Source organism: Chelonus insularis, unplaced genomic scaffold (assembly GCF_013357705.1).
Source record: "Chelonus insularis isolate UGA/USDA-ARS -01 unplaced genomic scaffold, ASM1335770v1 contig_150_pilon, whole genome shotgun sequence".
Taxonomy (NCBI): Eukaryota; Metazoa; Arthropoda; class Insecta; order Hymenoptera; family Braconidae; genus Chelonus; species Chelonus insularis.
The window spans coordinates 601,381-615,137 of NW_023276392.1; the positions used below are offsets into that span (position 1 = coordinate 601,381).

At 28.4% G+C, this 13,757-nt stretch overlaps 2 protein-coding genes across 3 annotated transcripts in view; one reads left to right on the plus strand and one right to left on the minus strand.

Annotated features, from left to right (window-relative positions):
• tei (teiresias) overlaps positions 1-13,757 on the plus strand; it is a 129,405-nt gene that overhangs the window by 6,941 nt on the left and 108,707 nt on the right. The window lies entirely within an intron of this gene.
• Positions 6,899-10,942, minus strand: LOC118063848 (uncharacterized). Of its 2 annotated transcripts, none has more exons than XM_035078033.1 (4): positions 10,858-10,942; positions 10,415-10,555; positions 7,227-7,385; positions 6,899-7,157 (listed from the first exon to the last, which is right to left on the minus strand). In XM_035078033.1, exons 1-4 carry the CDS (start codon positions 10,909-10,911, stop codon positions 7,014-7,016), a joined length of 498 nt encoding a protein of 165 aa, XP_034933924.1. In that variant the 5' UTR covers positions 10,912-10,942; the 3' UTR covers positions 6,899-7,013. The 2 variants fall into 2 exon arrangements, with proteins under 2 accessions (XP_034933924.1, XP_034933923.1); XM_035078032.1 differs by lacking the exons at positions 10,415-10,555; positions 10,858-10,942 and adding exons at positions 7,456-7,596; positions 7,844-7,939.

Consider the following 13,757-nt stretch of genomic DNA (forward strand, 5'->3'; position numbering starts at 1 on the left):
GGTCAGGAAGACCTTCCACTTCCTACTTCCTACTACTCCACTGTCATACTGGTCATGATTGATCGATTCTTTCTAGTTAATTTTTATCGAAAAAAATCCTGACACTTTAATCCTTTTTCAGAGATGATGTCTATATAATTATCGTTTTCTTATATTCTTTCTTTCTTCGCATTTTTCATCACACTTTGGTGATGATAAAAGTATTGGTTTCACTCACAAATTGACAATGATGAATTTTGATAATTGCATTTGTAGATCTGGAAATCATAAGAGTGTTTTGTTTTAGTACATGTTGACATTTTTAACACACTTGAAAATATGTTCAATGCATTTAAATAGAAGGTAAATGGACATGAAAATTTAACAATGCCAAACACATGTTGCAAATCCATTCTACGAATAATAGTTTTTGATATTGTTATATACAAAGAGTATTACTTTTCAAGACGTGATGCAAACGTAGAAAGTCTTGAATGATTATATATCCTGAAGAAAATTGAAAATGCCACCTAAGTTGTCTTATCTTACTAGCTGAAAATCGATCTTTGCAGATCGACTATCACTAGCTTGTCCAACAAGTCTCCTCACGTTTCTATTATTCTCAAGCAGGCAGAAAAGTTAGAGTTGCTTTGTTGTTTCGAGGAAGATAAACTAAAATAAAATAGAGAAAAAAAATTTTAGAGTAAAGTTAGACAAAGTAGAAGAGTGAAAAGAGTAAAATAAACAAATGAAATAGGAAAAAGTCAGTTTTCATCCAATTTAACAGTGGCAGATGTATAAAAAAATTAGTATTAAAATATTCCAAAAACTGAGTAAAAAATACGTTGATATATTTGGTAAGTAAATCAAAAAAGTTTTAAATGGAATATCACGAGGACAGTGTTAAATTGCTTGTGCAGGGTTTTCTTTTTCAAATAGAATTGGCGGATTTGGACACTGCGGTCTGAACCATTGGGTGGTGTAACAGGAGATTTGCATAAACAAAACGTTCAATCTATTTTATCCGATCGTACTGTAGCGAAAATTCAGCTTGGTTTCCAGATTTGCTGCAGTATCAGGCTAAAAGCTATATTGCAGTAACCTGATATTCATCTTTATCTTTCCAATAAAAAAATTCCATTTTTTTTTTATACTCTCAGTAGAAGGATTATTACACTCCTATAAGCTTCATTGTTCGTTTAATATAACAATGAGTTCTTGCTTGTAATGTTATATTCAAATAAAAAATGCTTGAAAATTTTTCAATATAACTCAATGTGCAACTAATAATCGATACTGCTGTATCATATAAGATAGGGATAAAAAAAAAAAATTCTTGAAAGCAAGAAAATTATAAGAAATAATATCTCTGGGATCTTTTATCTAGAATTCATTTTAGTTTTATTGTGTTATTATGTAGATAATGATTTTTAAATTACAAGGAATCATGTTTTTTTTTTAATGAGCGAAATTGATATTTTAAAAATATTCTTTTCTAATTTCTTTTTATATTTTGTGGAAAATTAATGAATTCATTATTAAAAGCTGAGATTAAAAAAAAAAATTTATAATCATTTCATAAAAGTACACATACATGCAATACATTTATACATAAAAAAAGAGTACTTAATCGACTTTAATATATTTACACTGATGCCAGTACAATAATTTTGGATTATTTTCAGCAGTATTGAGTCCATTGTTATTTTTACCAATGGTTTTATTTTAATTGAATTATTGCTATGGTTTTAAAATAAAAAGCGAAGATTAATTATTTAGTTATATCATCATATTGATATTAAATTAAAAATATGTTGATGTTTTTTTATTATTCAGTAGAGAATTGATTTTCTTAAAAGTCCAAGTAATGAAACTGGTTACACAAAATTTACTTTATTCAGTGTACGTTATAAATATTAATGCAATTTAAAAAACGATTTGAAAACAGTGAACATAATTGGACTCTGTTTTGCATTCGTGTCCTCTCCTATACAGTATTGTGGCTTGATACACTTATGCAGAACAGGATCCAATTGACACTTGTAAAAAACAACATACTTGTTAAATCAATAGTTGATAATTTTTCTACCTAGATAATTATTTTATACAATGATCAATATAAATCAATGAATTATATACTTTTTTAAACTTGAAATCAATTGTCAAGTCGATAAAATTATATTTGCTTTCAGGAGTAATGTTATCTTCTAAAAAATAAATGTAATAGATACTTAATGTTGCTGCAAAAAGACCATTATTCGGAAATTGAATGAAAATTAAAGTGGCTCTTAAAAAAAAACACAGCCATTTCATGCTCATTTCTTCCAATATAAATTGTGGCGTACATTATCTTTAATTGCTAACAAATTCAGCTGAGAAAAAATTATTTTTATTCGATAAGAGAAAAGTTTTAATTGACTATGGGAGATATTTGATGTCTTGATGTAGAACAAAAAAAAATAAGAAGATGAATCGACACTATCAGCAATGTGCTCTGGAGGTCTTTCTTTATTCTCTCTGTTATATTTTGAAAATACTTTATTTTCACGGCAGATTGTAGCTATAGAAATAAATCCAGCCGGTTGAGCAGATAGTCGGTGCGATAACTCACCTAACTCTTCGGAACCAAGGATCTAGATTCGAGATTATTCCAGGGTGTACGTATGGCTGCAAGCTTATTCTCGCCGGTTCAAACTCCTATATTTTTCCTTACGTCTTGGACGAGCTATAGGCGAACTCGATCTCACGATGAACGAGTGACCGAGTGGGGGTTAAACGACGGCATGTCTTGATGCTTCGTCGTCCTTTCTTGCCAACTAAAGTGTCTTTTTTTTCATCTTTTTTCTCTTATTGCCATGCCATACAGATTTTTCATCTTTCTCTTATTCTTCTTTTCTATTTTTTTCTTTTTTCTATTCCTTCACAATTTCGCGTCTTTCCCTATTCCTCCGCCATTTGTCAATATACATTTTCTTACATGTCAGCTATTTTACGACCGTATTCTAGCTATTTCCTTTCCAACTTTTCCTACCAATCTACGAATTATTCCAAGTTATGGAAATGATACCAGTCTATTCACATTGGTGTCACAAGTTTTACTTGCATTTTATGTTTCAAACCGCTGACAAAATACCAATACTACTCTTTGATACTTTTCTTTTTTTATAATATTACATTCTTTGTCACTAAAATAAATGCACCCTTTAAGTTTTATGAAAATTTATAAACTCAGCTTTTTGTTATCAAATCATTGCTTTTCATTTTTATATAAATAATCTGTTGAGAATGATTTCAAATATGTGATTTAGTTTTGATTACATTGGAAAGAGAATAATATGATTGAATGAATATGACTTTTATTCAGTACTTAAGTTCTTTTCAATAATCAATCAATCGAAATGAAAAAATATTACTCCAATATTATTTACAATTTTTTAAAAGAAAGATTGAAAAGGTTGAGATTGTAGAGGATCATACGAGGTTCAGTTGAAGATTTTGTGGTAGTAGAGATTGAGATGAACTTGGATTGAGGTTGAAAGAAGTGAACTGAAGTTAATGTAGGTTGAAAAGGTTAAAATGAAGCTGAAATTTTCAGCTCAGAAAGTTCTAATAATTTTCTTTTTTGAGAAAACAGGTTCTCTTGGTGGGTTTGGAAGATCTTCACTGTACTTTAGAGGGTCAGGTTGGAAAATGAACGATCCAAAAGGTCTTTGTAATAAATCAATCGAAAAGCTTGAAAATCACTTAATAGTGATGGAAATTTTAAGTGGAATTGATTAAATTTTTTGACATAATTTGAAGTATAAAAGGATGATAAAGTTCAGGTTCAATCATACTAGAGCACTCAGGAAATTTATTGAGATATTTTGGAGAACCAATAAAGACAAGAATACGTTGGTTTTTATTTACCATCTTCTCTTCATCGACCTTCCAGCTTATTTTATTCGTCTTCCAATTGTCTATTTTTCACCAAATTTGAACAAGTGTAAATGAAGCTTGGAAACTACCATACGAGAAAAATCTAAATTCAAATAAAACTGTACTCCATCTATACCTACATGCCAAAAGCAATCTCAGTTGATGTTATATCTTTGATTTTCTTTTCTTCATCCTCTCACTTGGTGTAGTTTTATATTTTTCTATCTCTCATTCTTATATATCTGCTTTTTTCGAGAAACTACAATGATCACTATCAGCAGGGAAAATTATGTAAGCTTTAGAAATAGCTTCGACCAAGTATAAAGTACATTTTTTACTGATAAAAATTTTTCGATTACAATGTAATTTTTTTGGTATTTTTTATTTCATGTTTTACAATAGTCATACATAAAGCATGCTATCAAGAAGAATAGAAATAAGGAACAATTGATCAGCAATTTATTGAGACCTCTTTGGTCCTTTTGGTAGAATTGGAAAAGCATCATTGGCATGCTATTGTGCGTAGCTAGGAAAACTAGACAAGATATAAAAACGAGAAAGTGATTTTGGTAAAATAACTCAGTGTCAGCTATTACTTGAGATATTTTTTGAAATAGATGCAAAAGAAGAGCTTTTGTCACAAATCCACACGTACACACAGTCTTCTTGGTGCTATCGTGAGCTTATTGTAGATGCAGTCACTGTTGGATTTCAGTGAAATCCGTGTTGTGTTGATATTTCAAGCTATTCTCAAGAGCCTTTGCTGTTGCATTCCAAAAAGTTAACCCATTTAAAGTTGCCTTATACTATTATTACTTTGTTTTATTAAAACTATTTGTAATTCGTAAAACAGATGTTTTAACAACTACATATTTTTAAATACAATATATTCATGAAATATACAAGAACATGTTATCATAATAAGACCATTAAAACTCTGATGAGTTGCATCATAGTTGTGGTTCAATTTCATCATATCTCTCTTCGTTAAAATCGAGTTCGTTAAAGCTCTTGATTAAATCTTTAATAACATATTTGGAGAGTCAAAAGTTGATCGTTTACAGGAAATATTTATACACACCAATACATACGTATATATTATTTTTAATTAAATGGAAAATAATTGGAAGCTTGATCGCCTGAGGCCAAGTGCGGTATAGGATATAGGGGAAAAAATTGACTTGGAATATAAGCAATGCATACAACTTGAGTACTCTCAAATTTTACAAAGTATTCTCAGAAATATAAAAAGAATTTACTTTGAAGTCTAGATGTGTCATATTCTGTGAGCAGATATTAACCTTGTTCGAATTGCTCTATGAGTTGCATTCGTAAAAACCCTCATGAACATCAAGAGGAAATATCTAGAAAGCACGTGGAAGAGTGAGTGAAAGAAAAAAACAACGTTGGGAAAAATACTGAAATTGTGTTCCTCATGTATGATAGAGATATGAACCACAGAAACATCACAATAGATAAGCACAGTTCTCTCATCTTGTTATTTTATCTTTGCCTTTGGTTGAAATGTGAATCAAAATTTGTTCAACATTGTGCCATGCCTATATAATATATATTACGTCAAATATTTCCTCTAAAACCTTTACAAAATTGTCATGGTTTTATACAACAAACATTGAATTCAATGAGAATTCTTCTTGCATTTCCTTATAAATTGACCAATTTAAAAGTTTCCGACTTCTATTATTTTCATTGTTGACTTTATTGTCTTTCTGGCCCTGTAATGGTGGTATAAAAATTTTTATTAGTTTATTCTGAGTTAAAAATACTTGTAAATCTTAGTGACAATTAACATTTATCCATGGTATCAAATTTATTAAATTCTTTTATAACAAAAAAAAAAGAAAATTTATTAACTAACTCTTTCACTTTCAGAATTCTTTATGGTCTATAAATATAAACTCTAATGTCGACGAGAAACGCAACACATCGTGATACATATACAAATTTTGCATCTATTGAGGTGCAAAAATAGAATAAATGATCTATGTTGTAGTGTATATATATATTTATTGTCGTGAATTATTTTTTGATAAACTGAAACACACTGCTTGTGTATTATACTTCTTCATGATTTTATTTATCTTTCGATATTTTATATCACATTGTTAAGGTAAATTTCACTCGGAGTTTTTTTTAATTTTATCAATTGTTTGTTTGAAAAATCTATATCGTGAATACGTAAACAAGAACGTTTGCTTCATTTATAAATACTTTTTTTAATTTATAAGAATCAGCATTGATTATTTCAAATTGTATTTTTATATTCTATTTGTTATTAAAGTTGTAATTGGTGATATAAAATTAATTAATTTTCTTAAAAAAAAAATTTTAAGCTTAGTCAATGATGTCATTGAAGTCACATGGAAATAAATAAATGATGCTTTTTTTGTCATAAAAATTTTAATCAATGCAATTTTTATTGAATTACTCAGATAGTTTATTTGATTTTCTTTTCGATGAAAAATTTATTTTAATGTTTCATAAATTAATTTATTGAATTGATAATTGAGATAATTCTTTTAAATTGAATTATTAAACAAATTAGGTTATTAGAAAATATAAACTTCGATTGTTAAAAACTTTTTCGTTTTAATAAATAACTATTACAATTATAAAACCAATATTTAGGTGAAAATAAGTATGTCAGTTTTTGGAATTATTGATAAAATACGCCGATGAATTTGATATTATATTTACAATCAGTTAAGTTAAATGAAATTTTTATTTTTAATTTTAAAAACTGATAATGAAATAATTAGATACAAATAAATCCAAGGTGTGTTACAGAAAACTTATCTACACGTGTTCAATGTTAAACTCCGTAAAAAAAATATAGCTTTTAACACGCCTTGAAGTGTGTTAGAAATAACTGCAAAGCTCTACAGTTTTTGAATAACAATTAAATATTAAACGCACTCAAGGTGTGTTATTTTGACACACGTTCGATTTGGAGTGTAGTTATGACGGAAACGAATTATAATTAGATTCTGCAATATTTTTATTATATTTTTAATTACAAGAACAATTTTAATTTAATTCTTATTTTCATGATTTTGAGCTTGTAAGCAAAAGGTCTATTTATTTACTTTGTTTTTTTAACGCGTAGACACATAAGCATGCATTTCGAGGAATATTTTTTCTGGAGTGAAGACAGTAGTATTGACGAAATAATTGTTAGGAGGAAAATTTTCTGGAAATGTACTGAAATCGTCGAATGTAGCGTCAGCAACATAACTTCCCTAAAATCAATATTAATTTTTTAGAATTGTATCATATTGAATTTAATAATTTTGAAAGTTGTGAATTACCGGTTTAGGCGGACAGTCGTCTAAAGGAGGTTCCAAATAGTTTATGGCGGATGTCATAATGTTCGGTTCTTTTAAACCCGCACATAGAGAATATAAAAAGTCAATACCTGTTGGTACTATGTACTCCCCCATGGTTGCACCAATAACTTGCAATCGTAGCTTAGATTTTCAACGATTTATTTAAATTAAAATGACATACTCATTGAATGTTAAGTGTTTTTTTACTTACTTCAGCTTCTTCTGGTAAAAAGTTAGTTATTGTTACATTTATAAAGATTTCATTACCCCATACATCGGAATCCATATCTTTGAAATAATCAAGATCGTAATATTCGAATTTAAAATCCAACAGTATTACCTCGAGATCAGCCTATTGATAAAATTAGTATATTGTGAGATTTTTAGATAGTCGAAACATTAGGAAGTTATTGTTATGGGGTCGATTTTTGAAATTCGCAATTTCATCATGTCTTTACGTTTTAAGACATTTGAAAGCATATTAGATGGTTCAAACATGTACATATACGTACGTACATACATATATGTATGTATTCAGACAAATATTGTTGTTATAATTTATGGCAGTTGAATAGAAAAATTCAAAATTATGAAAATACCTTCGATATAAGAAATTGTGAACATAACAAAAAAGTTGAAATTAAAATAAACATTTTTTTAAATTCTTGAAGAACTTTGTCTACACGTTAGGTGAATCGACACTTGAATGATTCGATGAATTTCTCAATTGTATTTATAAAGCTGATCTAGACAATCGGTAAAAACGATCAACTGTATTCTGTTACAGTTCTGAGCAAAAAAATTGATCTGAATCTTCGATATCTCTTTCAGTCAATCTGTAATGACAAGTAAATAATAGGATGTCTAACTATTCATACTAATAATTTCCGGTCAGATAGTATCATGAGTATACATGAGTGGTCCAGATGTGGCCCTGAGATGCAAGAATAAAACGATAATCATTATATTAATATATTAATTCAAGTTAACCGAGTTTAACTTAATCCAGGTACATGACTTAAGTAGTCATTGAGTTGACGATAAATTATTTATATCAATTTTTTTCTAAATTCCTTTATTATTCTAATTCATCTAGATTTTATAGGTTTTTATAATTTTTCTCTAGTGTACTGACATAAAGCTCGAATTGATTCGAATCTTCAATATCTATTTTAGCGAATCTTGAATAAAAAAAAACAAGAAGTGTGATTGTTAATAACAATGACAATTTACTAACATAATAAATATTGTTTCTCTGAAATAAACTGACGTATTGTAGAAATTATCCTTACTTATATAACTATGAATATTACTTTGTCTACAAATGTATTTATTATTATTTGAAATTTGTTTACACATGTAAGATAATAATAAATCTCCAGCATACTGAGATAAAGCATAATTCTAAGAAAAAAAAACTCTAGAATACAATTTTGCATCAGTTTATTTTAGTATAAGTGATTTTTTAAAAAATATCAATCACAAAAAATTTTTCTTTCTCTATAAAAGAGCATCTATTATTTTTTTCATATATATAAATATTATTGTGTCATTTACTGCATTATATTTTCCTCATAATAGAGGTTTTTTAGACGAAATTGAGATGAAGCAAGACTCAAATCACTTCACCTTGAACCTGAGTAATCCTTCAGGCTTGGTTAATCTCAAGTATATATCTATAACTATCCATGTATTCTCTCTGGATTCTATGGAGCTTTGCATGGTTTTCTCGATCTTGTATATCGAAGGTAACGTGACTACATATAAACAAGAAAGACTACAAGATACCCCAGATTGTTATGTGATATAGCAAACGAGATAATTGAAGCATAAATTGCCCGAAGACTTACTAAAAACGTTGAGAGAAGAGAGGAATTATTTTGTGTCTTGTCAACTGACTTCCTCTTGGATAACTCTTGCTTCTCTCTTCTGACCACTCTGTCATCAGGCAATTTATCGTAGCTCATTACTAGATTAACTATTTATCCTGTATTCAACGGCAAGTGTAATTTACTTTCGTTAAAAGCACCTTCATCATGAATAACTTGGTGAGTGGGAAAAACGAAAAAAGTCAGTTAAAAAATATAAAAATGAAGATAAAATAAAGCAGCGGAGAGATGTACAAGAGCATCCATGTTCTTAATATTACCAACACTAAGCTCCTTTAATGTATATGTATATACATTTGCTCATTTTCTCAAGTGCCAGACTCCTTTCGTAATTAGCGTGATTCTTTCAGTACTTACATTTTAATACATAACACTCGTAATTGTTGAATATAAATACTTACCATATTTTGAAAAAAAAGTATCTTCATAGACTGATGAAACATAAAGAAGTATCGTCACTTATTGTTTATTTTTAAATTAACAACACAAGTGATATAATACTATTTCTATATTAAGAATAATTTATTGACACGATAAATTCACCATTTGAAAGCAAATTCACTTATATGAGAGTAATCAGGGCTCTGATCACTAAATTTATGTTATCATCATGAATTGACATTATTTTCCAACAACCGAAGAAACTATGACAAAGTATAAATCATGGTAAAAAGAAAAGAACAAACAAATTGAGAGTAAATAATTCAATATTTTGAATTTATTTTTAATCACTAGGACACTATTTAGACATTCAATGTAAAGAACAATTTTTATTGAATTTTCATTATCACGATTTTGAGCTTGTAAGCAAAATGTCTATCTATTTACTTTGCTTTTTTTAACGCATAGATACATGAGTATGCATTTCGAGAAATGTTTTTTCTAAAGTGAAGATAATAGTTTTGACTAAATAATTGTTAGGAGGAAAATTAACTGGCAAAGTACTGAAATCGTCGAGTGAACTTTTAGCAAAATAAGTAGCCTAAAAGGAATAATTTGTTATTTCAAATTTTATTGTATTGATATGAATGATTTTGAACTTTGTATCTTACTAGTTTAGGTGGACAGCCTTCTAGAGGAGGATGAATATGATTGAGAACTTTTCCGATGATGATGGGCTCATTTAAACCCTCACATAGAGGCCATGTAAAGTCAATGTCTGTAGGTACTATGTACTCCCCCATATTTGCACCAATAACTTGCAATCGTAGCTTAGATTTTTAACGATTTATTTAAATTAAAATGACATACTCATTGAATGTTAAGTGTTTTTTTACTCACTTCAGCTTCTTCTGGTAAAAAGTTAGTTATTGTTCCATTCATAAAGACGTCACTACCCGATACATCGGAATCCATATCTTTGAAATAATCAAGATCGTAATATTCGAATTTAGAATCCAACAGTGTTACCTCGAGATCAGCCTAGTGATAAAATTAGTATATTGTGAGATTTTTAGATAGTCGAAACATTAGAAAGTTATTTTTATGGGGTCGATTTTTGAAATTCGCAATTTCATCATGTCTTTACGTTTTAAGACATTTGAAAGCATATTAGATGGTTCAAACATGTACATATACATACATACATACATACATACATACATACATACATACATACATACATACATACATACATACATACATACATACATACATGTATTCAGACAATAATGTTGTTATAATTTATGACAGTTGAATAGGAAAATTAAAAATTATGAAAATACCTTCGATATAAGAAATTGTGAACATAACAAAAAAGTTGAAATTAAAATAAACATTTTTTTAAATTCTTGAAGAACTTTGTCTACACGTTAGATGAATTGACACTTGAATGATTCGATGAATTTCTCAATTGTATTTATAAAGCTGATCTAGACAATCGGTAAAAACGATCAACTGTATTCTGTTACAGTTCTGAGCAAAAAAATTGATCTGAATCTTCGATATCTCTTTCAGTCAATCTGTAATGACAAGTAAATAATAGGATGTTTAACTATTCATACTAATAATTTCCGGTCAGATAGTATCATGAGTATACATGAGTGGTCCAGATGTGGCCCTGAGATGCAAGAATAAAACGATAATCATTATATTAAAATATTAATTCAAGTTAACCGAGTTTAACCTAATCCAGGTACATGACTTAAGTAGTCATTGAGTTGACGATAAATAATTTATGTCAATTTTTTTCTAAATTCTTTTATTGTTCTCATTCATCTAGATTTTATAAGTTCTTATAATTTTTCTCCAGTGTACTGACATGAAGTTTCAAATGACCCGAATGAATCGCAATTGATTAATAACGCATGGTAATATAAACAGGTTAAAGGTATATGTTTGACCAGTATGTGAACGGGTATAAGGGCAAATGCTGATGATAAAGAGATGAAAATCGGTGGAATCCTTGCAGAGTAAGCTACGGGTTTCTAGTTGTGGTTTAGTCTACCGTATGTATCGTTAGAGTTGGTTTCAAATAGAATATAATCAAGATACAATGCGGTGAGGCTGATTCAACAGTATACGATTTAAGTGTATCCAGCTCATTGAATTAACCCTTCTAGCCATTTCTCATGGATCATTTATTGTACATTGTTTAATCATACTGACCTAATGTCCTAATGTTTATCGCAAATGTACCGTGATTATTAATTAGGTTTGTTACCGCGGATTCAATGAAAAATAACTGAGATTTTATTTATGCCTGGAAATGGCTACACTGAACGAAAATTCATTTTTAGTTAACATGAAATATTTATGATTGAAAAATTGAATTTTACACTTAACATTATTTATTTGCATTGTATTCTATAATGTATAAAATAAGCTTATCGAAAACATATTTCTTAAAAAGAATTATTTTATTACAATAATATTAAAATTTGAAAAAAATAATTAGGTTATTAAATTATTATTATTATTATGTATAGTTAAAAATGATGAAAGACAGTTAAAAAATTATTTTTTATAATTTTTTTCAAAGTTTGCTTGAAACAATTAAAAAGAAATCAAAATTAATGCAATACCAATACTTGTTGAAAAAAATAATTTTGATAGATAAATAAATAATAGTCACTAATTAATAAGAATAATAATAACAATTGAATTTTATTTTTACTCTAAAATTACTGGAGCTTAAGATTATTACAAAAATAAAATTTGAAAGAAATAATTGCAGCAATCAAAAATAAATTTGAAATGGAGAAAATTGTTTTTCTTTTTTGGAATTCTTTTTACAAATGAAAGAAGAAAAAATCGATCTAAGCAGGCATAAGTTAATTATTCAAGTCTTGTACACGATGAAGAACATCTTAATTGAAGTAGATCTATTTTCATGTGATCTACATTGTTATGCTCACAAAGGATTTAGATTAATCTTCAGGAATTAAGGTTTCCTCGGTTTCTCCTGTTCCAGTAATCTAAGTTATTTTATGGAAAAATCAACGGTAACCACAAAAGTCACTGGGACAAACTAGCACGTTCTCTTGTCGTGAGGTATAACTTTGGTGTTCATATAGTTGGACTCCAGCAGAGAATAGATGTATTCTCTCGTAAAGCAAAGTTGCGTAGCCGTGTTGGTTGCTGATTAAACCACCAACTCCGAGAATACCGAGCGACTGTAGTTCACTTGCTTCACTGGAACTTCGACATTGCATTGCTTCGCGTACAGAATCTTAACTAAGCGGTATATCTTATTTTCTTATTCGTCGTTACTTTGATTTTCGAAATTTTCAATTGGTAAAAGAAATACTTGGCGACGATACTTGGTCATGATTCGGTTGACTAATCGAATTGGTGAGGATTTTTCTCATTCCCAAACCGTGCTTTGCTTGATTGCGCATTAAGGAAGTTAGAAAAAAATTAAACTTTCGAAAATTTCCTTTACACAATGGCTGCTATTTCTATTAAGATAAAAAGGACCATAATCCTCGTTAAGAATTTCATTAAAGTTTACTCGAATAATAGTTATACCGTAAACGAAAAATATTTCAGTATTCCAATATTTTTATTTTACTTTTAATCATCAGAACACTATTTGGACATTCAATGTAAAGAACAATTTTTATTTAATTTTTATTATCATGATTTTGAGCTTGTAAGCAAAATGTCTATCTATTTACTTTGCTAATCCGTAGAGAAATGAGCATGCATTTCGAGTAATGTTTTTCGAAGTGAAGATAATAGTTTTGATTAAATAATTGTTAGGAGGAAAAATATTAATATTATATTAATTGTTTGGAATTGTGTCATATTGAATTTAATAATTTTGAAAGTTGTGAATTACCAGCTTAGGCGGACAGTTGTCTATAGAAGGTTCAAAATAGTTTAGAGCGTAGGTTAGATTTTCAACGATTTCTTTAAATTAAAATGACCTATTTACTGAATGTGAAGTGTTTTTTGTCTAAAAAAATTCTACTATATAAAATTTTTATAAATAATTCTTTGGTTTTCAAAAAACAATAAAAATTCTATTTCCAATGAAAGAATTGATTCAAATCTTCAATATCTATTTTAGCGAATCTTTAATAAAAAAAAAAAGAAGTGAGATTGTTAAGAACAATGATTTCTGATATTGAAATGATATAAATTGTTTGTTATTTTTAAATAAACAATGCAAATAATACAA